The following is a 23851-nucleotide window of genomic DNA, read 5'->3' on the forward strand; positions in this document are numbered from 1 at the left end:
AAGCAGCTGTGCCCCTGCAGCCCATGGGGATCCATGGGGGATGCAGAGATCCACCCACAGCCCATGGGGATCCACGGGGGATGCAGAGATCCATCCACAGCCCATGGGGATCCACAGGGGATGCAGAGATCCATCCACAGCCCATGGGGATCCACAGGGGATGCAGAGATCCATCCACAGCCCATAGGGATCCACGGGGGATGCAGAGATCCATCCACAGCCCATGGGGGAGGTGCCTGTGCCAGAGCAGGTGGATGCCTGGAGCAGGCTGTGATCCAGTGGGAGACCCAGTGGAGAGAGGGAGCCCCTGCTTCCAGGCTGGAGCAGCCTGGCCTTGGAGGACTGCACCCCGTGAAGAGTGACCCACACCGCAGCAGTTCTGGGAGGACTGTCTGCCCGTGGGAGGGACTCACGTTTCAGCAGTTTGGGGAGGACGGCTGCTCGTGGGATTGGAACCACATTGGAGAAGTTCTCAGGACCCCACGGTCTCACAGGGGAAAGACTCCCCTCCCTGAGCAGTGGAAGAAAACCTCGAGCGATGAACTGACCAAACCCCCATGCCCTGTCTCCCTGCACTGTCGGTGGGAAGGAGGGAGGGGCTGGGGAAAGAAAAGGTGTTTTAAGGGCTTATTTAACTTCTCATTATCCTCCTCTGATTTTGTTAGTAATAACTTCACTTTGTACGTCTATGTTGAGCCTGTTTTGCCCTTGGAGTGTTTTCTCCTAGTCCTTATCTCAACTCATGAAGCCTTCATTAAATTTTTCTCTCCTCTGCCCAGTTGTAACGGGGTGGGGGGGCGGGTGAGCAGCTGTCATGGGTGCCTGGAGTTTAGCCAGCGTTAAACCACAACAACATTCTAAATCCCAAAATTATATTCCTTATAAACCAAAGCCTAGAAAAGCTTTCTAGATGTCAGAGGCAAGTCAAACTCCTTTAATACATTTCTAGAGTCATTCTAATTGAACAGGAATGAAACAGATGATTTTAGCATTTCCTGTGAAAAGTGGGGAAATTCTTTGGAAATTGTATTATTTTGAAAAGTGCTTTCCAAATTGTTTTACATGGCTGTCTCAATAATCCAACACCCACACTGTCTGACTGTTCGGAACAATTTCTATTCCTTTGACATACCCATCAAAAATACTGCCAGTTAACCCAAATCTTTGCAGCATTTGAGGCTTCTAGGTATTCCAAACAACTACAGATTTGTTCTGAGGGGATAAAAAGAGTATTTGGTATGGAACACATTTATGTATACTGTATAAATTATGCTTCTTTCTCCTTTTGGCATAATTTGCAACAGCCCTCCAGTAAGAGATAAAGATAAATGATGCTGTAAGTCTTGTTCAGCAGAGTAACCCAAATTCAAATGGTATTTTCTCCAGTTCACAAAGTTACTGGGAACCACCTCAGGAATGTTAGAAAAACTTCTGATTTCTATTACCTGGCCTCCTGAAATAACTAATTACAAAAAAGGAATTTTAAAAAAAATACTAACTAATAATAACAACTAGTTCTTGTTTAGTTTTCACAATACACCACTTACAACTGATCCTGATTTACACTGCGGTTATTCACTGACACAACATCTTTAACACTCAAACATAAACAAGATATAAGATCTATTATGCTATATAGTCTTGTAGGCAGACATGTAAAAATCAGATCAGATTCACTCTGAAAAGATACATAATCAAGCACAGTCCAATGGATTCTAGATTTTCAGACCAAACACATGATGGAAAAATTCAGGTTCCCCTTCAATCAGCCATCACCTTGTTTTGGAAACAACTTTACGGTTAGAATACAACTATTATTTCACAAGTGTTTCACTGAGCAGAGACAGAAGAGCTACTTAACCCAGCATTACTAGGAGGGAAAAAAAAAAAAAGATTGCAGAACCACACCCTAGGTGTAAACTGATACAGATTTTCCTCTGTAGTTTTGCCTGAAACAATAGCCAGAGGGTGTAATTTAGGGTATATACACCTTGACAAAGCCATGGCTATAATATCTAGGGACTGACAATTAAATGTTTGCATACTGAAGTACCTTTGGTGGCTGTCTGATCACGAGGTTGCAGTGAACATGGCTGTGTCCTCTCTCACCCACTGAGCCCCACAATCTGGTCCTACATTCTCCTTCCAGTCACAAGAAAAACACTGCTGACTTCAGTGGCTCACAACAAGACCTCACATCCCCAGGTAACGCTTAATAAACCAGCAGAACTCCCATCTCTCTACTCACAGCATCTACTACACCACTTATGCAGTCAATGGACAAAACTGTAGACTGGAAGTTAAATTTATGAAGGGTAAAATACAACAGCATTTGATGTCCATGGAAAGCAAACATCCAATTTACTGTGTATTCATCATAGGACTTGATTTTCAAATTTAACTCATTAAAGCCTCCACATTTCATTTCAAGGCAAGTTGCTATAGGACTTCCAGGCAACTGTATCTGCAAGAAAGCATCCAACCAACTCGCTTGCAAAGAAAAAAACCATGAGAGCTCTAGATTTCAGAACCAAAGTGCACAACATGGACTTAGCCTCAAAATTGCTCCCTATAGAATTTTAGTCCTTCAGCTCCTTCGTACACATTTTTTCAGTGCCAGTTGAGAAAGCTGCATTTTCTGTTGTACTACAGACAGTCGATGAAGATTCAAGTCCTGCTTAGCAACAGAAGGAAGAGCAGATCAAGAACACTACATGTTTTCTGCCTATTATAATCTCCCCAGCAGAAAAAGGAGGCATAACCAATTATCCCTTTCCCCTATATTATCAATGAAGCTCATCCATGGGCTATGCCAGAGCTATCAGAAGTGGAGATCAGGGTAGGGATGAGCTTGTAAATAAACAATCTTTCTCATTTGGAGCACATGTTACCACAAACCAGCTTATTCCACAGGGCTGATGGGCAGCGTGCACACGCAAGTAACTGAGCATTTGAGTATTTCTAATCTACCTGATACAATAACCCAGAATATTTGCCATTTCCAAAGCTAGCAATCATGACTCCAAGCAATGTGGAAGCAGCTGCATGTGCAGCTTACTTGGATGAAGTCATATCCTGTCATACCCTGTAGTGTCTGGGGTTACCACAAGTATCTGACTTGCCACAAGAATCAGTGTGAGAGCCACCATCACCAGTCCTGGCTCACAGCTGCACACAGCCTGCACAAGAAGGGACAGCTTTTGACTGGGCAAAGCCTTCTAGCAGTGGGAACACAGATTACAATAAATTTATAGCCTTCCATGACAACTGCTTTTATAGTCATGCTACTCTGCTACATTAGACTATGAATTCCCTTTGTCAGATTTGAACACTTGCTGCTAAAAAACTTGAAGTGTAAGTACAAAGTTCTATTCATCTCTGTGCTGTCACCTACATTGTACGAATGTCTAGGAAATATCATTTAATATCATATATATGGGGAACTTTCACAGCAGTGGATGATTTCATTCATTACATAGGAAGAGAAACAATTTTCAAGCATCCTAGAGATTATTTAGAATAGTTAATTACAAGTCAAATATTATAATGGTTTGTGAAAGACAAAATCCTTTCTGTCTTGTAAGAGACGAGATCACACCTATCCCCAGACAACCTTCAGCAGCTCCAGCCACAGGCTGGGCACAGCCAAGAGAGGTGTAAGAACCAGACACATTTGCTTTTATAGATCTGCTGCAATGGAAGAAATACCTTTCCAAATACTTACCTTACAGAGAGTAATCTGCATCCTCTTAACCCAGTTTATTTAAAAGTATCCCTCACTAAGCCTTTTTGTCTTTCCTGCTCTACTTAGAAGATAAAATTACCACCTTGTATGAAAGTCACATTTCTACATACTTATTGCATTGTTCTTCTCTCACTGAGTATTTGTTGTTAAATATAGCACAGAAACTACACAAAAGCCAATCTTTAATGAAGTATTGTCAAGATATCACCTCTTCTGCACAGGGATAACCTAGCTAATCATACATACCGCTTAAGAAGCATTAGATAACAGTGAATTCCTGACTGTTACATATGTGTACAGACAACTATTTCAAAAGGTTCCTATAAAAAAGAAAATATCCTGCCTTCTCACATATTATGGACAGATCAAGACAGTTTTGTGGCTGCAGCTCCAGTCGAAGTCCCCAAGGCCTTGCAATATCACACTAATACTATGGTAATATCTAAAACCTGCAAAGTATCTTTAAAGCATATGAGATGACACAGTTCTAACTTGCAGTCTAACATCATAATATTCTATTTATAACATCTGACTCATCTTGCCAGAAATAATTAAATATTGTAACCAGAACTTGGATTTAAAGGAAAAAAATGCCAAGAAAAAAAATTAGGGCAAATCACTGCAGAGAATTTCAAAAGTAACATCTTTCAAATTGCGTGTTTTTCAAGCAATCTCATAAAACCTCTACAATTTTCTTACACAGTTCAATGCAATTTTAAAGTCTCCCTGTAATTGTTTTATGATAACCAGTCCACAAAACATTAAAATACTTTGTGTAAGTAGTCAACTAAAACGCAATGAAATGAAGAAGAGATTTATCTGATTACAGACTGTGAAGAGCTATGCAGAATGTCAAAAAAGAAGCATGGCACTTTCTATTGCTACCTTAAAATATTTATTTCAACCTATTAAAAATTCTTACAAGTGTATTTGCAGGTAGTCAAGGACTACAGAGCCCTCTAAGCATCTCTGACATGATTTGACACAACAAAAACCAACTCAACTGAGCACCTCCCAAGGCTGAATAAAAACAAATTTAAATTTGAAATACGATGCCGTTTCTTACTTGTATTTACAACTTAGTATTGGAACAGAAGTTTCACCAGTCCTTTAATTATTTATGGAACCTGCTGCTGGGAAAATTCTAGACCTTGGGTCTATGTGATAAAGATACTTCTAGTGAGCCTCCCAGGCCTGGATTTCACTGCTCAACCCTGCCTAGAAAGAGCTCTAGAAGAACAAGGGTTCAACGCATGGCTCTTGGTACTGTCACAGCTCTGGTAACTTCCATTAACAGCAAGTAATATAATCAAACCTCAAAGCTTCTGCTGAATGCCCTAGAGGTTCACAGAGCCTTTTTTTTTTAATCCCCAAGACATATTAGCTGTCGAAGACCAGAAGTTCAACTGTTACCAGGTGACACGATGCTGAACAGAATTTGCTCCCACCTGCTCTCCTGACTGATTCCTACTGTCACTAAGCCTTCTAGAGCATCTTCTGAAGGAACCTACCAAAAACTGACAATCTGCATTCCCACAGAAAATTCAACACTTGCCTTATTAAAGACAGTATAGTCTGAAAGCTGTAAGACTGGTACTGCACCACATCACCCCACAGTCAACACCAATTCTGACCTGTGACCCAAGTTACAGATGTTTTGTCCTCCTCCTCAATTTGTTGCCAGTTAACTCTAAGCTATGGTGACAGTACAAGTAAAGTGCTTGAAATAGACAGTAACAAGGGAGTCACCTCTCTATGGATGTAACATGCACACAAATACCCAAACAAACTAAAAAAAGGGGCTGTATGTGTAACTGAAAGAATGAGGTGCTTAAGCTGTAGTAGACAGCATAGTTTCAGCACGCACTGAATACACTTTAAGAAGAATTAAAAAGAAACACTCAATTTTAAATTGTCTAACCAAATCTCTTTTCTGCTCCCTATGCTTTTATTTTCCCATTTGAGATGCTATAGTTTCCTTCTTTATAGTTCTACGTATTTCAAAAAATTTTTATGAGTCAATATAAGAATATAGCAGACTTTTATCCTGACCACTTCAAAAGGGTTGCACAAATTAATAAGTAATACTGTAAGTAATGATGATGTACATGGGTTGTCTCTCTCTGACTCTTCAATATAGATTTGGGGGTGGAGATGACTTGGTTTCGGGTTTCTTGTTTTGGATTTTTTTTCCATGTTTTTGTTTTATTTAAAGAAACATGCATGATAAATGGTAGCAATTGAAAATTTACTCTGGGGAGAGTCAGAGTTTCTTGAGTGGTGGGAGAGTGTTATGCCCCCAACTCCAATAAACAACTTTGGTCCTCACAGTTTCTAGCCACAGCTTCTCTACTCTTCCACAGAGCAAAATGAGCAAACCTGTTGTTAAATTTCGCAAGAAGCAACAGTTGCCTCCGTTGAAGCCTGTCAAAGTTACCACGCATGAACTCTACACTCACAGGCACAGTTCTATTTAGAGATCCTCTTCACAACAATGGGCTAGAAAAATTTTTAAAAGCAAACTAAATTCAGCACAAGTTAGCAAGGATCTCCTAAAAAACTGTTTCAAGCACTGATTATGAGGCTTAATACAAAGAATCAATTTTTTTCAAATCCATGTCAGGTACTACAGACACATCAACTTCCTTTTAAGATCTACTGCACCTCCAAGGTGAACTGAGTGTCTGAAAATGTTTTGGCTGCATCCAACGGCACTCATTCCCACTATCACACAAGTTTGGAAGATGTACTTCAGCAAAGTTTCATTTTAAAATATAGGAAAAATGCATGAAGTGGATGAGATTTTGTGCCTTGCTGTTTTGGAATTCATCTACATATTATATAATGCAACATGCTATCCTTGCTTCATCACAGCACAAGTGAACAGCAGGAGATTCACACCTTTAGCTGGTTCACAAAGCAGTAAGTAATTAAGTGACTGCACGAGCCAAAAGATTCTGTCACATCAATTACATATGAAAATGACTAATAAGCACAATTGCTTCTAACATGTTCTTACCTTGATAGGAGTGCTCAGCACAAGGTTTCAGTGTACAAAGTCAAAGTAAATTTTAAGGCTTACTTTAAAGTAAAATCTTCCCATCCCACTGGGCATCCCTCTCTCATTTCCATCTCCTGGGGATTTTCCATACCAAATGCAAGTCAAGTCCATTGGGCCCATACCTTATTCCTGCAGCTCCGATTTCTACATCAAAGCTCAGTATGGACTGTTACTGTCTCAAAAAGCAACATGTAGGAAAGTATCCAGCAAGTTTCTCACTCTGATGAAGATCTGTGAGGATCCCACCAGGAATGATTTGATATAACGTATTAGCAGAACAGAAAGCATATAAGAGCAGTGAAAAAGAAACAGGGAAGTATGAAACACAAACACTGGGAGTCTGGGAAGCCCAAATTCAAATTCTAGTTCTTACTTCAGTGTGAGCTTGGTTATGACAAGGAGGGTTAGATACAGAAAAAGACAGGTTTGAGACTATGAACTAATTTTAGTTTCCTGATCCCTGCATGGAACTAGCATCATTGACAGGTATTAAGGACTCATCAGGCTTCACAACCACTAAAATGCTGAGAGAACAGCTGCCTGATCAGCAAATAGAAAGTGCCGCTGACAAAGGTGTGCCTGAAATCCTGCCTCTCTCCACTGCTTGCAAATGTTGCCCTGGAATGACACAGTTACATCCTCCTTCATTCCTTTAAAAGAAATAACATGCATCATTCTTTTTCCTTTAAAGCTTAACAAAAGGAGAAGCTGGCAATGTTAAACCCCCTTTTTAATACAGTGTTACAAGAGAAACACTCACGCTTCATTCACGAGACTCAGACTCAACTGCCTGCGAGGCTGAAATCCACATCTCGCATCAGGCACGCTGAGGATGAGGCCATTCCCACCAGGAGATGCAGAGAAACAGCATGTGGGCAAAGAAACAACTACCACCCATATCCCAGTGGGTACACAGGCCAGTGGGAGCCTGACAAATGTTAAATAAAGAAGATCGTTCTTGGTTTTGAACCCAATTCTAATATGTGGGCTGTAAAGTCATGTTCCTTCCTTTCCTCCCTCTCCAGGCCATGAATATTTAATTCTTTTATGCAAACTGAAAGAGTTGCAATGCAAGGTTAAATTAGCCTAAATAACCTTGAAATCCTTTAGTGAAGTTGGGCCTCAGAGTCAACTCCCAATCTGTAGAGAAATACCCCTCTTACATGAGGAGCTCTGTTATTACTTGTATTAAAAATACTGTGGGGTACCATGACAAAAAACTTGAGGTTAAAGTGGATTTAACAAAATTTATACTTTTGGTTTACCTTTGTCTGTTAAGAACCAAGGTTTAGATAGTCCAATTATTTAATAAATGTTTGTTCCTCAATTTTAAATGCAAAATTCTTCCTGGGAAAAGAAATCTGTTACAGTATTTTCAAAGTTTTATTTGGTAACACAACACGTACGTATGCTGGCATGTTTGCTGCTCCCCTAGTTCCTTAAGTTAATTTAAACTTAATTAATACTACTTTAGCTCTATTTTGCAGCAGGCCAAGCTCCCTACAGACCAGCTACAGGTATATGCCAAGTCAGTGTCTCATTCATATGTCATAAAGCAACCAAAATAAACAGACTTCTGGAAGCCTGACAGGACTACTAAGTTTCACTTTTAATTCTCAAAGTATTTTATGAACTTCCTTCAACTCATAACCCTACAAATCATTCACATGGTTGGAGTCAGTGCAGAAAAGCTGTGTCTCAGTGACCAGCCTGTGCAAAAACAATTTCATGATCTCGCTCCAGAGGGAAAAAAATAGGATAGATTACTCTTTACCCTGCCAGCTAATCTTTAGAATCTGGAAACCTTAGATGCTTGCATTTTAAGAGGTAGAAATAAGACCAAATGTTTGAAAATCCTTATTGGTAAAATCTTTACTAGGATAATGTGTATGTTTATTATTGTAAATGCTGTTTTAGCACTTGAATGATTTGCCTATTCAGAAAAACGAATTACATATCCAGCACAACTATTAGATTGGAACTTGGCAATGAAGTAACAAGTGATTTTTCAAGTGCCTAAGAACTTAAGAAGATGGCAAAACAACACAAGTGAATCTGAATGCTGCAGCACAGCTGCCTATTGCATCTTTCTTCCATGCCACTGACTTTGATCCTAGAAACTATATTTTCCAAATTTCAGCAACATTAGGAATGCTACAAAAAATAGCCATTTTTATTCAGACTCAATACGGATCACTGTCTCCCAATCCAACTAGCCCATGACACATTGCTTTAGCTTTCATTTGCTGCTTGCAGCTCACAAGTCTGTAAGTGCTGAATCAGATCATCTCCTAAAGTCACTGGCAAGTTCTGCCTCCCGTGATTGTAAACCATGTTTACAAACCCAGTCTTCACTTTCTAACAACATCAAATAAATGACCTGGGTCTAACTGCTCCAGTATTTAAAACAGCTGGGCCTGTTCTCTGGCACATGTCTCAGGCAGTCAGAGGGAACCAAGAACCAACAATATTAAGAAAGGTTCTAAAACTTTCTCTGTTATAAAACAATTGTTAAACTGGAAAAACAAAAAAACAAAAATTAACATCACAAATCAGACTCATCGCTTCCTTTTTTCCAATGCCTGTTAGAAAGTAAATAATAATCTGTAGCTTTCATTCATCATCTGCTTACAACTCCAAGTAGCATTGTTACTCTTGCAACAAACTAGGCCGTAATGGGCTTTTGCTAATCACAGGTGAAAGGTCACTCTCATTTAGCAGAGTACCAAGCAATAAACACAACACATTGACATGATAGAGAAAAGGATCAGTATCAAAATACTGACATGGATTATACCAAGAACAAAAATTATTCTAACTTAAGACAAGATATTATCAGTGTTGATCACAGGGCTTCCTTAGGACAATTTATAGTCTAAAGACAAAAAAAAAAAAGCCACATAGAAACACAGTGTAGACAGTCCATGCCCTAGCTCGCAGTTTTCCGAATATGTACTACTTTAACAATAATGCTAATAACACCAGTCACTGACAGGCCACCAGTCCTAAATCCAAACCGATAGGAAACGCTGATCATTTCTCCTTCCCATGCCTGACCCTCTCCTAAGTAGTTATGAGCAAGAAAACTTCTCCACACACCTTTTTTCAAGAATGAATCACACTCACCTTCTCGGCAAAGTCGCATTGCTTCTCGGTTTCTTCCATATTCCTTGAAACTTTCTTCTAATGCTGTTCCTAAAACCAAAAAGCCACAAGACCTCAATCCATGGAAAAGCCAGAAGGTAGGGCTGACCCCCCGTTCGTGACCTGTAGCCCATTCCCCCGTGGGCACACACAGGGACACGACAGTAAACACAGGAGCAGAGGGACTGTCAGCGGCGGGATGCCTCACCTGCGGCGGGAGCTCCCCGCCCCACGCAGCGGCTGAATCGAGGGCAGGAGGTGCCGGGCTCCGGGGACCGGCTCCGACCTCCTCGCACCGTGTCCCGGATTACAGGAACTGGGGCAGGCGCTGCCCGCTCCGCGCCACTCTCGAGCCCGGCCGGCGGGCGCGCACCGGACCACGAACTCGGCCGGGAATGCTGGGGGTGGGAACGGACCCAACCTCCCCGCCGGGCCCGGCACCCCGCCGTGTCGTCGCGGGGCCGCGCCCAGGGCACCCGCAGCCCCGCGGGGTGCGCTGGAGAGGAGCGGGGTGGGAGGGGGGAGAGGGGGGGGCGGCCACTCACCGTCGTTCCCGTGAAGTTTAGCAGCATCGACCCAGTGGCTCCAGGGCTGCCCGAGCATCGCCTCGGGGCTGGGCAGGGACCTGCGCTCCCCGACAGCCGCCATTGCCGCTGCGGTGGCGGCGGGGCCGGCGCCGCTCCCGCCTCCTCCGCCTCCTCCCTCGCCGTGGCGGGGCCGCCGCTGCCGCTGCCTGGCGGCCGCGCCGCGCTGCTCCCTCCTGACGTCACCCGCGGCCCGCGCCGACATTCTTTCCGCTGCTACAATGTAACGAGAAAAGTCAGCGGCCGCTTAAGGTGGCGCCGCGCTCTTAAGGCAGCGCCGCGGCGCTGTCAGACCGCCCGCTCGCTCTGCTTCCTCCCCGCGGGGAACCTGCGGCCCTGCGGCGACGCCGACTCACCTCTGCGGCGGCCCAGGGGGCAGCGCCCGGGTGCTCATTATTGTGCGGGGAGCGCTGCCTTCCTCTTCACCATGTAGGTGAGGCGCGCTTGTGTTCGCGCTAACAAAGCGGCGGAAGGGAGCAGGGGCGGGCAGGGCTACGCCGCCTGCCAGACGTACCCCAACTCCATGGGCCGCCTCGCTCCCTCCGCACCGCGGCCCCGCGACCCTACAAAAACAACGGCCGCATCACAACCCCGCCTGGCGCCCGCTGCCCCGGCGAGGGGGGCGGACCGGAGAGCGACGCGGCGGGCGGAGCCGGGCGGGCGCGCCCCGCCCTAATCGCCGGTCCACCTTAAACCCGGCGCCTCCTTAAAGGCAGCGACGAGCAGGAAACTCGCTCCGGGCGGGCTTGTCCCAGTCCCTTCCCTTCCCTTCCCTTCCCTTCCCTTCCCTTCCCTCTTTTCCCGGGGCGGCCGCCCAGCCTCGGGCTCAGGGGGGATACCGAGCGAGTTTCCTGCGCGCTGCTGCCCTCGTTATACCCCTAACCTGTCACCCAGGGAGAGGGTCTTGGCATTGGTATTCCACATTTCTTTTTTAAACAGCTTTTTTTTTTTTTTTCCTTGACTAAACTTTGCCATGACGTCGAACCGTGCTAAAAGCGAGGATTAAAGTACGCTGTCGTACCAGGTAACTCTTAGTAACAAAGTCTAAGTTTTGCAAAATCAAGTTCTTTGATAAAAAAAAAATCTGGATTTAGAATTCATTTATTACAGGGTTTTCTCTTCACTGAAGTGTTCAAGTACCAATGTCAAATTAAACTGTCAGGCTATGATCTGCAACGATTTCTGGCTATGCTTGATGCCACTGTCAGTAACAATATCCTCGAAGAACAGCTGAAAATATATAAACCTGATGTGCTGCCTCCTCTTCAGATACTCGAGAGCACGGGACTGACACTATCAGTGGAACTGCTCACAGATCTCATACATGTACTTGCAAAACTACATAGCAGAAATAAGAACTGCAAATGAATTTGTTTAACCTGCAGAGGTGCATATACATGCAGGCTTAGCTAATTTTCGTTTTCTGTTTTCATTTGAAGTGTGAGACAAGCTAGAGATGTTTCTTTTCAAGTTTATGCATATAAAAGATCTATAAATTCAGGCCTATCACACCATAGTCATATGGGATAGGATAGGCTGTAATTATAAGAATAGTTTCAGTGTTCCACCCAACTGATAATTTATGTCACACTCAGAAGTTATCTCATAAAACTGCAGATATAATACAGATAGCTAGCGTGATTTTTCTCTCCCCCTGATCACTGCAAGTCTAACTTAACTCCTTCATAAAAGGCCAACACCATAAAATTTAGGCAAAGAGAGCAACACTGGCTTCTACTGCAGACATTTGCAGTAGAATGGTTAATTATCAAGGGCCATCAGCCTCTTGAGCTGGCCCCATCAGCCTCTTGAGCTGTCTGATGTTTCAGACAGTTATACTGGCTCTTCGCTGCCCTGTCTGTAGCTTCCCAAAACTCTTCATCTTAGTCTGAGCATGAATAAAGGTGTTCATGGAATCAGAGTCTAAAGATGAATGGAGGGCATTATTGTTTGATTAATTATCAAATAGCATACTTTATGATATAGAAAATTACTTATAATTAAAGCTAAGAACATCACTGGAAGAAAAATGTCTGTCAGGTGCTGAACAATTTCTGAACAGAACATCAGCTTTTTTTGTGGTAAAGAAGCCAGATAGGAAAAAAAGTCTATGACTGATTTCTTTCAAGCTTAGTTCTTCAACAGTGCTTCACAAATGGAGTCCAAGACAGCATCCATAGCTGGATTCAGACACCAGCCATAGGATAAAGCAAGTTACAGACAGACCTATATTCTCTGTGTCAAATATTCTCATTTATATTACAAACTTCATTCATGCAGTTCTCCTTTGTCCTGGAATAAAGCTGTCAGAAAGCTGCCTCAGCTGCAGTTTGAAAAAGAAACCTTGATATGTCCAAGTGTCCATCAAATTCATAAAGGGTTTTTCTGTTATTTACTTTACATAAATCGTAAAGCAAATATAGTGACAAGTGACCAAACAGAGCCATAGAACACCATCACCTACCCTTTAACTGACAGTCAACCGTGGCAGATCAATTTAATGTTCGCACATCACAGGATTCTTTTCTTTAAACATTACCAATGTATTTATGTCAAATTATGCAAAAATTGGCAAAATTACATCAATTAACTAACTACATTAACAAGCCAATAGATTATCAACTTCTTCATTTCTAAAGCTGACACTCATCAAGTTACTCAGAAGTGCCTCTTGCTTCAGAAGTGCCAGCCACACACGTAAAAGCACATGCCACTGTTACTTCATACAGCTTTGATTATCCCCTTTATGGCTCTTCTCTTTCAATCTGGCTGTTACATTTTTTTCCCCTCCCTCTTTCACGACTTTTCTTCTTTCCCTATATATTCCCACTCAAGATCTAATTCTGCAGTCTGGGCCTCAGCCTGTCCTTTAGTAAACCTTCCGCTACTGAAGTATTTTCTCACTGTGCCATGAGTACATCAGTGTTCCAATAGAGGGAGGGAAGTGGCAGCAGAAGGACCAGTTCATCAGTTCAGTGCCCAAGACCAATTAGTCAGACAGCAGAAATAGGGGCAGAAGCAAAACTAATTTTACAAGAACTGGAAGTGGCGAGAACTTTCCTTTCCTACAAAATCATTAGGCTGAATGTGTTGTTTGGGTTCTTTAAATTAAGCACACTAGTTCGATTTTCTTACTTTGTTTCCATAATGCTGTACATGGATGCATCAATTATTTTAGGCAAAAAAAGGGAAACCCCTGAAAATCCATCATGTTAGAAGGAGATCAGAATTGAAAACACATGTACAAGCCGTAGACTTTAACAGATGTGACTCTTACAAATCTGAGACATCCAGTTAGAAGTGCAGTCATCCAAAGCTCCCTTGGTGGTCAGCAGAGACGAGGGGATACTTCTGGGATCAGTTTGGTCCCTCCTGGCGCAAAACACTATTTGAAGAAGCCCTTCTCTTCCCACTGACCACAGAAGTAGCCATGGGTGACCACACACATAAATTAGGCATCTGCATTAGACATCCAGAATTAAGTGGGGTGAATCTGGCCAGGAGTGGGGAGAACGTTCAAGTGTGGAAAACTGCCCAGAGGCCAATGCTTCTCTTTAACAGAACAAAAACGAGCTTGGAAATGCCACTAGTTCTAAGAATTTATCTGAGGAAGCAAAATAGCCCAAACAGTAGCATTGGGACTTAGCCAATGTGTGAAAAAACATTAACTGCTCATACCTGTGAATCAGAACAAGTATTCTGCAAACAGAGAGAAAACACAAGGAGGACTTAAGCTCAAAGAGAAAGTAGAGAAGGAAAAATATGAGGCAGAAAACAATGGATGATAGAGAGAAAACAGTCAAATAATGATGTGAAGAAAGCATAATGAACAAACAAAACATGTAACACAGCCTGCAAAAGCAAAGAAAGGAGACAAAAATAGAAAACAGAACATACAGAAAACCCACAGTTTTAAAGCTAACTAAGTAGATTTAAAAATATATTAAACATGGCTGATAACATAATGATTAAATGTATACCTACAAACAGCATGCAACTGCAGAAAACTGCAGTGAATGGTTATTTCGTGGCATGACACTGCAGGCATTTTTTCACCTGTACCAGCAGGTTTCATTCTTTTGCCAGGTGGTCCGGGAAAGCCGTTCAAACAGGGAACACCTACTTCAGCTGTTCAGTTAGAACCTGTATGACAGCCTCCGTATAGGACCTGAGATATGACAACTCTTAACTGGAATGAAAAAGGAAGGATGAATCTGCAGTTGAACTCCTTTAAGAGCAGAAGTACAATGATACAATTCACCGATGATTTTCCACAATGGAAGTGAAAGGATGTGAGAGTTGAAGTGCAAAGCGTGAGACAGGGAGAATCCATGGGGGTGTCACTTCATCAGTACTCAGAAGAAAGAAAAGAAGAAAGGAAAATAGTGAATTCACAAAAAGTCTGTGAAGGAGAAGCTCTGAGGGGCATTATGGCACTAAACGACATCAAGCAAGTTAATTCTAGCCAAAAGGTATGAAATGACCAAGAAGGGCTTAAAAACTAAGAACAAATAGACTTGTTGGTAGATGGGATTCAGGATAAAGTGACAACTCGAGCAGCTGACATGCTGAAGTCCTGACCCTCCCATCAGCTCCTGCTGACAGCGCTGGAACAGGGAGCACATTCTGTGCATTTTAAAATGTATATCCAGTATGAGAAGTGTAAGACTATAACTGGGCAAGTATGGAAGCAAGAGATAAAAAGTTCACATAAATCTGAATATCCAGACAAAGACAGAACTACCCAGCTGCAACAAACAGACCATTTAATTTAAGCCCCATTATGAAAAAATATTAACACACTAAGAAAAACCCATTATGGTAACCTGTAGTTCACTCTGACATCCAGGAAATTAAGCAACTCCCTTTATAACTATACACAGGATTGTGGTCCTGCAAAATAATACTAATCATAAGCAGCACACAATAAAAAATTATATAAGAAATCATGCCAGCCTATTATCCTTTTTCCCACAGATCCTGGGAACAGGTTGATGTGTATAATTTTATTTATGAGTAACATTTCAAAGGTGAAAGTGGAGATGCTCAGAAGCATTGGGACATAGCTACTTTAAATGCTGGAATATAAATTATTGTGCATACCTACTATAAACCACCTGTACCAGGGGAAAGAACAATACTGTTAAGATTAGAAGAGTAACTTAAGGTATCCTTTTCTGAGAGGGAAGAACTGGGGAATGGAGGCTAATAAGTAAATCTGCAAAGAATTCTGCATTAGGATGAAAATGCAAAAGATGACCCTAAACATTTATCCAAACATCACAATAACACTTTTACATCCAAATTATAAGACAATGTCATTGCCATGCATTAAGAACCTAGCAAAAGACTACAACCACTTCCTTCTTTAGTTCACTTTCAAATATGTCTGCAAGAATTAATGACACAGTGATCTAAAGCAGAATAATGAATAGAGGAGCACAGATCTTTGCCCTGCTAATGTCACCACATACTGTCAATTCTTGAAGGGAAATTTACAGAGAAAACACTCCGTAGCGATACAAAGTTTCCAAGTGTTAAAGGTAAATAGGCAAAACTACACAAAATACAACCAGTTAATGATCTGGAAATCAAACTAATGTTTACGAATTTTACATAAGGTATTGAAATCACTTTTTGAATTTGAAAATGTTAAAACAATTTCAGTAACCTAACCGTGCAGATGAATCATTTTAATCAGAGGAATCATTAACAGGTATGACCTTGTAGATTCTCATTTATACACAGAGAATATGATATTACAGCTTAGAATTATTCAAGTACACAGCTATTCAGGCCAATTGTAACAAAACATTATTACTGGATTTCCATTTATTGAAACCAAAGCACTTAATGGGGACAATTTGGTACTACTGATCTTCTGCTGGAACCTAACTACCATGCAAGGTTTCATAACCCTGCCTGTTTTCTTGCCAATTTAAGACTCTGGGTCCAAGCACAGCTCACAGGACTCAAGTTCCTTGAGGCCATAGCCACGCTACCTATGATGGGAAGCTACTGAGGCCCCATACCCTCAGGTGTCTGATGTGCTTTCAACATCAAACCAAGGATCCTAAGAACCCTGGCACAAGGCAATTTCAATTTAAACTTTCTTCTCATGTTTGACTGCTATCTGCTGATGCTTTGATGATGCTACCTGCTCTGACCACATGCTTAGCAAGTTAACAACAAAATATTACCCAAATTGGACATGGGCAGGTCTATGGGACTTGACAGGACACACGTGAGGGTGCTAAAAGTTTGAAAGGTCACAGATGGGGACCATGAGATTGCTGGCAAACTGGCTAAACTGCTGTTCTCAAAGGTTGGGAATGGCTCAAAATCAAATGGCAATCAGTCACAAACAGAGTTCCCTGGGGATCAATACTGGGCTCAATCCTATCTCATATCTTTTAGTATTATCTGGAAGATCGGAATAAATACATCATCAAGTTTGCAGGTGACACAAAAACTTGGAAAACAAATAGATCCACCAAAAATGTCCCTATGTACAGAGACTATGACAGGCTGGAAGACTGAGCCATTTCAAGAGACACATTAAAAAACTGGACAGGGTCCAGCAGAGAGCCAACAAAGTGATTAGAAGGTGGGAAAACTTTGTGAAAAAATGAGAAGGAATTGGGTTCGTTCAGCCTAAAGAAGAGAAGATTCAGGTGAGATGTAATCACAGTCTTCCAAGTAAAAGATAATTATAGGAAAAATGGAGGTAACTCTCTTCACAAGGAACAAGGTGACAGGGCAAGAGGCAACAGGAAAAAGTTGTTTCAGAAGTTTTGTCTAGATACAACAACAAAATGTTTACTGTGAGGACAACTAAATATTGGAACAGGCTGCCCAGAGAAATTGTAAACTCTCTCTTGCCAAAAAATATTTAAACCTTAGCTTGACCAGGCCTCAGATAACCTGCCTTAAACAGAAGGCTGGAACAGATGATGTCCAGAGGATTGTTCCAATCTAGACTTTCCTGGGATTGTATGAAAGCCTGATAGATGATATGGCCCTATTCAGTGATGAGGAGCAAGGAAAGAGAAAGAACAAAGCCAGTTTTTGCAACCCCAGACACTCTGGGTTCACTAAGACAGCCACCTCTCAGGCTGCTAGAAAATCCAGGGAAGCATTTTGCTATAAAAATTTCAGGTATTACAGTTTCCAATGTTGCATATTGCAAGATCCAGGCTGTAACAAACATTCCTCACAGTTCTTGAGCCTAGGTTAACTCTGCCACTTAAATAAGCTCTGCAGACCAGATCCATGCTACTGTAATGGCCCTTTCTGTTGCAATCTATTTTAGAATATACTAAAAGGTGATTTGCCCAGCAAATACTGGCCAGACTGTAATGGTCTGGATTCTTCATGTCTGTGCATAACAGTGAAGTCTTTTTTTTCATGGAGTTAAGCAAAAAGACACAAAATGGTGAAATGCACATGATGATAAAGAGTAGAGATAAATGCAAGGGAAACAGAGAAAGAAACAGATAATCTTTCAATGAATTAGCAGTACCTGATAAAATAATCTGTACCAGCAGCCCTTCAGACAAAATTTCAATTCATTATCATAATTTTCTCTTTTTTCTAACATTCTGCAATGAACACTAGTCATGCAGAATAAACCCACTCTGTTAGGCAACTGTACAGTCTTACCTCAGATTACAATTCTACTTTCTGAATTTGTAAAATAATAGGACTGATGCAGCTGGTAGGCTATGGCATATGCCAGAGCCTAACAGCCTTCAAATGCTTTAACATATCATGGAAACAGAAAAAATAATTATTCAGAAAATGAAGGTTACTTCTTCTAAAATATAAAAAATAATAAATTTAAAATACTGATTCTATTATATTCCCTATCTGCCACAATTTACTTTTCCAAATCACTTCACCTAATTGCTTGAAAGATATAATCCAGTTTAGTTTCATTTTTTGAAGTTTGGCAGTTGCATGCCAAGTTGAACTCCTTTTAGGTTGACTGTAAGGTTGCTTTATTCCCCACTGAAACACACATTAAACATCTGCATTTAAAAAAAGTCTCCCCACTGCATCTGGGAACACTTCAGACTTGCTTTGCAACCCTGCTAATATCCTGTTCTCTACACTTCTCACATCTAAAGCATGAGAATCTTTTGCTTGAGGAAAATATTTGGTTAAGCATGTCACAGTACCTTGAAAGTAGGGTGAATCGCTGGGTTGATTTATCAATTTATCTTCATCTGTTCAGATTTTGGAAGCTTATCCTAACTTGTACCTGATAAATTCTGAAAGAAAAGAAAAAGAGTACAGCACTAAGACATCTGAAACCTTAACTCCGTTTCCTAACGATAAATGTATCTATTTAAAAGCTAATATGAAGCATTTTATCAATTTTACAAAAACAGTTTGTGCAATGGATTTCAAATTGAAAGGTAAGCAGGGAGCTGTTATGGTGTCTGCTGTACAGAGCAGCTCTCTAAATGGCAGTCTGACATTACCAGAAAGGTATGCATTGGATGAAACCTCAATCTTCAGCCCAGTTACTGCAATTGCATCGACTCTTACTGAACAGATTCTCAAGCAGATGGTTGCGTTTGTAACACAAGCTGGAAACACAACAGGGCTGGATTTTCTGCACAGGATTTTTCTAAAATACAGCACAACTCCAAGAACAGGGACTTTACCACCATGCCACAGAACGTGGAGAGCTAAAAATGATCCTTCATGTAATCAACATCAGGGACTATCCCTGTACCACTAATGAAGAATTTAGAGACATGTATAGATTGAGGCCCCCACAAACAAGGACCTTTATCATCTCAAGCTCAGGTTTTTAAGATCCTTTCATTCAATGCTTTTAAACTGGTTTATATAAACTAAACTTAAGCCCAGTTTCCTTTGGTTTAGCATAAATCAATGCCTAACTGGTTAAAGCTAAACCAAAGCCCTGTTAAAACTTAGAAAAAAGTACAACTATTTTCATGCACAGCTTATATTTAAGATCAATTAATTGATTTTTACAAGTGCTTTGAAATGAAACTGCTGATCATTTTTTCATCACTAAAAAGCCATGAAGATACATATAAATAAGCCAACATAGCACTGGGACTGGATGACACTTTAAAGAAAACTATTTTTTTCCCCTCAAAGGACTAAAGTACAGACAAGAGGAATGCAGTCCAAGAGGGCATCCACGCTGTCCCCCAGTCTGTAGGGCTCTGCTCCAGTGGAAGGTACAGAATGAAGCTTTTCCTGGCTTCTGGCTGCTCCTCTGGGAAGATGTCTGCTAACTAAGTTTAAGTCTTTAAAGTCTTTTTATGCACTGTGGATAAACCCTTTTTTCATCTTTTCCTTTAAACTGTAGCTTAGTAGCTAACATTACCTCAACAAAGATCCTCTGGAGATATATTTACTATTTCTAGGATTGACTCTGCTCAGTGACATAACTGATCCTAACAAGAACATCCTCAATTATATCCTAGTTACTGCATAAAATCCAAATTTTTCTTGTTTTCAATGGACAAGACTTGAGAGCAAGTCCAGGATTATTTCTTTCTCTCTTCTGCAGGCACTGTTCTGCTTTGTGCTTAATAGAAGTGATCATTAGCAAATTTCTGCATTAGTAGAAGTCTCAGAAAATGCTGTATTTCCTTGTTACACATACAAATCTCACTGAATACTACAGTATAAAATTTTCTCTTCAACTCCTGCTGCTGCTAACTAGGAAAATGCAACACAGTGTTTATCAAAAATCCTTTTTGTCCTTTGTTAGTTTAGGACAGGAGACTCCAAACTGATATGGATCATCCCCTTCCCAGAAGATCATTCAAAGTTCAGCCTCAAAGTCCCAAGCCCTTTGAGCATATGACCTACCTGCTGTGGAAGTAACTCACTCCCCTTCTCTACCCCAATTTTTTTAGGGGATATGAGAGCTCTGCATGCAAAACACTCATTCTTTTATCCTGATGTAAATGTTACTTTCTCATAAAAGGCAAGTTCTGTTCCTTCATGCAAAAATGAAAACAAAAACTATAAAGCAGAAGACATCTCAAAAGACTTGCAAGTCTAGAAATAGGGTAGTAAAGAAACAGACAAGACAAGGGTGAAGGAAGGATCAGCAAAAATTTTATTCCTGTATATAAAAGATCAGAGCATACTATGTCACCACCTGTGAATTTTGCTGCAGGGATTACACCTGCAGTTGAGTTTGAAAGAAGTTAAAAGAATAAGTTTCAAAAGAATAAATCGACACCTTAATGACCCTTTAAAGAGAACTCTTTCTCCGGAAAATGGGTGGCAGAGAACAGGAATGATTCTTGTTGAGAATTTACAGCAAGTCAATTACAACCACAACTGTCAGTAGAGAGTAATGCAAGGAAGTCATGGGATGATTGAGAACAAACCAGGTGGAGCTCTCTCCTTGGTACCCTGGAAAATGGAGAGCTAGTTGAAAGGTGAAAAATGACAAAAATAGCCAAAGCAGCAATCCAGGAAAATGGGAAAAGCCCTGCATTTCCGAACCAGTGAAGCATTATGTCACTCTCATTGCCTGACTATCAAAGAAATTTGGATGAAATTGCTACTTAATACTTTGAAGAGTTACTGATATGCAAGACAAAAAAAAAACACAGCCTGGCAGAGCAAAAGCTATACTCCAGTCAAAACTGTATCTACACAGATTACATATCATATAGGAGAGTTACAATTATGAATGCATATTATCCATTTAAGGGGAAACACATTTACATGAAAATTGTAATTGCAAATCAACTCATTAAAATAAAGAAAATGGAAATATATGTGATAGAGCATCCCTAACTTTTGAAAGCATCAAAACTAATGCCTCAGCTATCACGGTCCTTTAACTCTGTTTCTTTTCAGGTGCCAGAAATATGCACCAAAGAACGTGCCTAAATTTTGGAACACTCTTTCATCTATGTTATCTACTAAATATTCAAATTTAAGATAAAATACAAAGGTTATATTTATATAAACAAGGATGTGAACATGCAGGGTATAATCATACCCAGTACTGGGCTTCATTTAGGCATTTTATAGGTCTGGGGATAACCTCACAAGGTCTCATTCTGCCCCTTGGAAAGGCAGGAGCAGGAGGTGTGTGTGGAGGGAGCAGGAGCCAGGCAGCAGCAGGCCAGGGGCTGCTGTTACGGCCAGCTGGCAGCTCAAGGGTAAATCCCAGCAGTTCTCGGGCTAACCCTGGCTGTGCTGGAGACTGACTCTGAACTCACCAACTACAGAATCTCAGGGGGTCAAAGACGGTATCAGAACCAACAATTGCATAACTGGCCCTGCTAGTCTCTCCAGGAGACACAATTCTTCACATCTTCACAGACTTAAAAACAACTACCAGCTCCATGCTTCAGAGATTAAATACCAAACTTCCGTAAACACCAATTACAAAATTACAGCTTCTCAAGATTTCATGTATTTCCTATATTCCTAACACCAAGAGCAAGTGTTTCTCAGAATCAACTAAATATTTACTATTATTTGTGCAAACACAAATGCAACAGAATATTTGGTGTAAAATATAATAATGATACAAGTTATTCTGAAACTATTTCAAACATGCATAGGTATCTTAATTAATAACGAGAAAGGTCAAACTTTAATAACTAATACACTAGTTACTACATAACTAATACCTTAATAAATGGAGAAGCAATAACACCTTTTGGATAATTGATAAAAATTGCAAAATAATTATGTACAGCAAAGTGCACTTGATGGATCTTAACTTTGTCCACCATAATTTTCCTTTGTCTAATGACAACAGGCAATGACCAGCTTTCATTATCTTCCTCAACAAATCATGTCATCACTGATTTTATCTTCCAACAATTTCTCTCTTAACTTAGAAGTCTTCTTCAGCAGTAAGATTAACAAAATCATAAGAACCCTCTGCATATTCCACTTCAACAATTTAAGTAAAACCACACAAAGCATTGAACAGAAAGGTAAAAAACATACCTCCTTTCAGAAATAATGCAAGATTTTCTATAAGCAAGTATTTTGTCTTATATTTCAAAACACTTACATCTTGCAGTATGATTCATGCCACTATTTATTTGAAAGTTCAATCCATAAAACACATTATCTTACTGCAGCAAACTAAGATTAATATGGACAGTTGAAATTATGTTAATACATTTCTTTTAAAATGGTATTTATATATGTCTGTAGAGAAGAAAAAGATATTTTCTGCATTTTAAGCCACGGGAATATTTCATACCAATTACAACTTGTATTACATCAGAAACAAACAATGAAAGCATTGTAGATAGCAGTAAGACACTGGACATAATGATTTTCCATTTTTAAAATTTAAAAAAATCCTGATTGGATCATTTAAAAGGGTGCATGAAGTAAAACAGTAATGAAGTAAAAAACTAAGAAAAATATACAAACATAAAATATAAACGTATTTTTCAGGACAGAAAGGCACAGCTAATCAAGGCAATTGAGAGTACATGAATAATATGATTTGCAAAAATTATTACTGAGCTTCTCTGTTAAAGGTAATATTATTCAAACAACACTGTCACAGTTATTGCAGATTAAGGTTTTCAAATGAGTTCCTTGTGTATATCATTATTTTGAGTGGCTGCATTTTATCTGTCTAATTTTAAATTACTGCAGGCAGATGAAAGTCATCCTAAAATCTCACTCATAATTCAGGTACTGTACCACTAACCTTAACAGAGATGCTGGTTCCTACACACGTACAACACTATTCCCAATGTAAACAAAGGACACTGGCATGCACCCCAGGCTAAGGATGCATTTTTCAAACACCTTTCTGACTGTTCCATTTTATGGTGATGCAATATGACCTACATTTTCAACGGCCAAAGAGAGACAGAGAGATAGAAAGGGAGGAGATAGAGAAAATAAAGACAGACAGACTTTTGCTGTCCTTATCCTCCGCCAACTACAGCTTTAACGGTCCCTCATGGGGGTGGTAATGGGCAAGAATAAAAGCAGAATAACCTTATTGTAAATTCTGAATGAGAAGCTGAAAGATAGGCAAGTGTAAGAAATAGCAAATTTTTTTCCTAAAATCCTGTGAACAAGTACATAGTGACACCCTCAACAGGAAAGAACAGAATCAATAATTTTATAATCAGTTGCCAGAACAAAGCTGTCTGCAATACAGATACTTATTTTACTACTTTGTATTTCCTCTCATGTTCCTACCACTTCATTTCCATGTATTCCCTTAAGATCTCAAAACGAAACACAAAATAATCCACATCATTATCAACATTTTTACAGACAGAGGAATTGAGGAAGGAGGAGTGATTTGCC

General features: G+C 40.4%; 1 protein-coding gene and 1 long non-coding RNA gene across 5 annotated transcripts in view; one reads left to right on the forward strand and one right to left on the reverse strand.

The window, feature by feature from the left end:
• Window positions 1-23851, reverse strand: part of ATXN7 (ataxin 7) — an 88817-nt gene that overhangs the window by 51057 nt on the left and 13909 nt on the right. For 2 of the 4 annotated variants that reach the window (XM_042015037.1, XM_042015026.1), the window contains exons 2-4: window positions 18715-18807; window positions 10496-10750; window positions 9933-10001 (exon numbers count right to left, since the gene is read on the reverse strand). In XM_042015037.1, the coding sequence (XP_041870971.1) occupies window positions 9933-10001; window positions 10496-10739 (313 nt within the window). In that variant the 5' untranslated portion in view covers window positions 10740-10750; window positions 18715-18807. Of the gene's footprint in view, window positions 1-9932; window positions 10002-10495; window positions 10751-10890; window positions 11080-18714; window positions 18808-23851 lie in introns of those variants that run through there. The other 2 variants (XM_042015046.1, XM_042015015.1) reach the window with 1 other exon arrangement.
• LOC121658315 lies at window positions 11228-15483 on the forward strand. The gene is made up of 2 exons (XR_006013932.1): window positions 11228-11558; window positions 14621-15483. It is a non-coding gene; the product is annotated as an uncharacterized LOC121658315 (long non-coding RNA).

The sequence above is a fragment of the Corvus kubaryi genome, unplaced genomic scaffold (genome assembly GCF_017639235.1).
Source record: "Corvus kubaryi isolate FWS band 111438036 unplaced genomic scaffold, C.kubaryi_AGA036_p1.0 136, whole genome shotgun sequence".
NCBI lineage: Eukaryota > Metazoa > Chordata > Aves > Passeriformes > Corvidae > Corvus > Corvus kubaryi.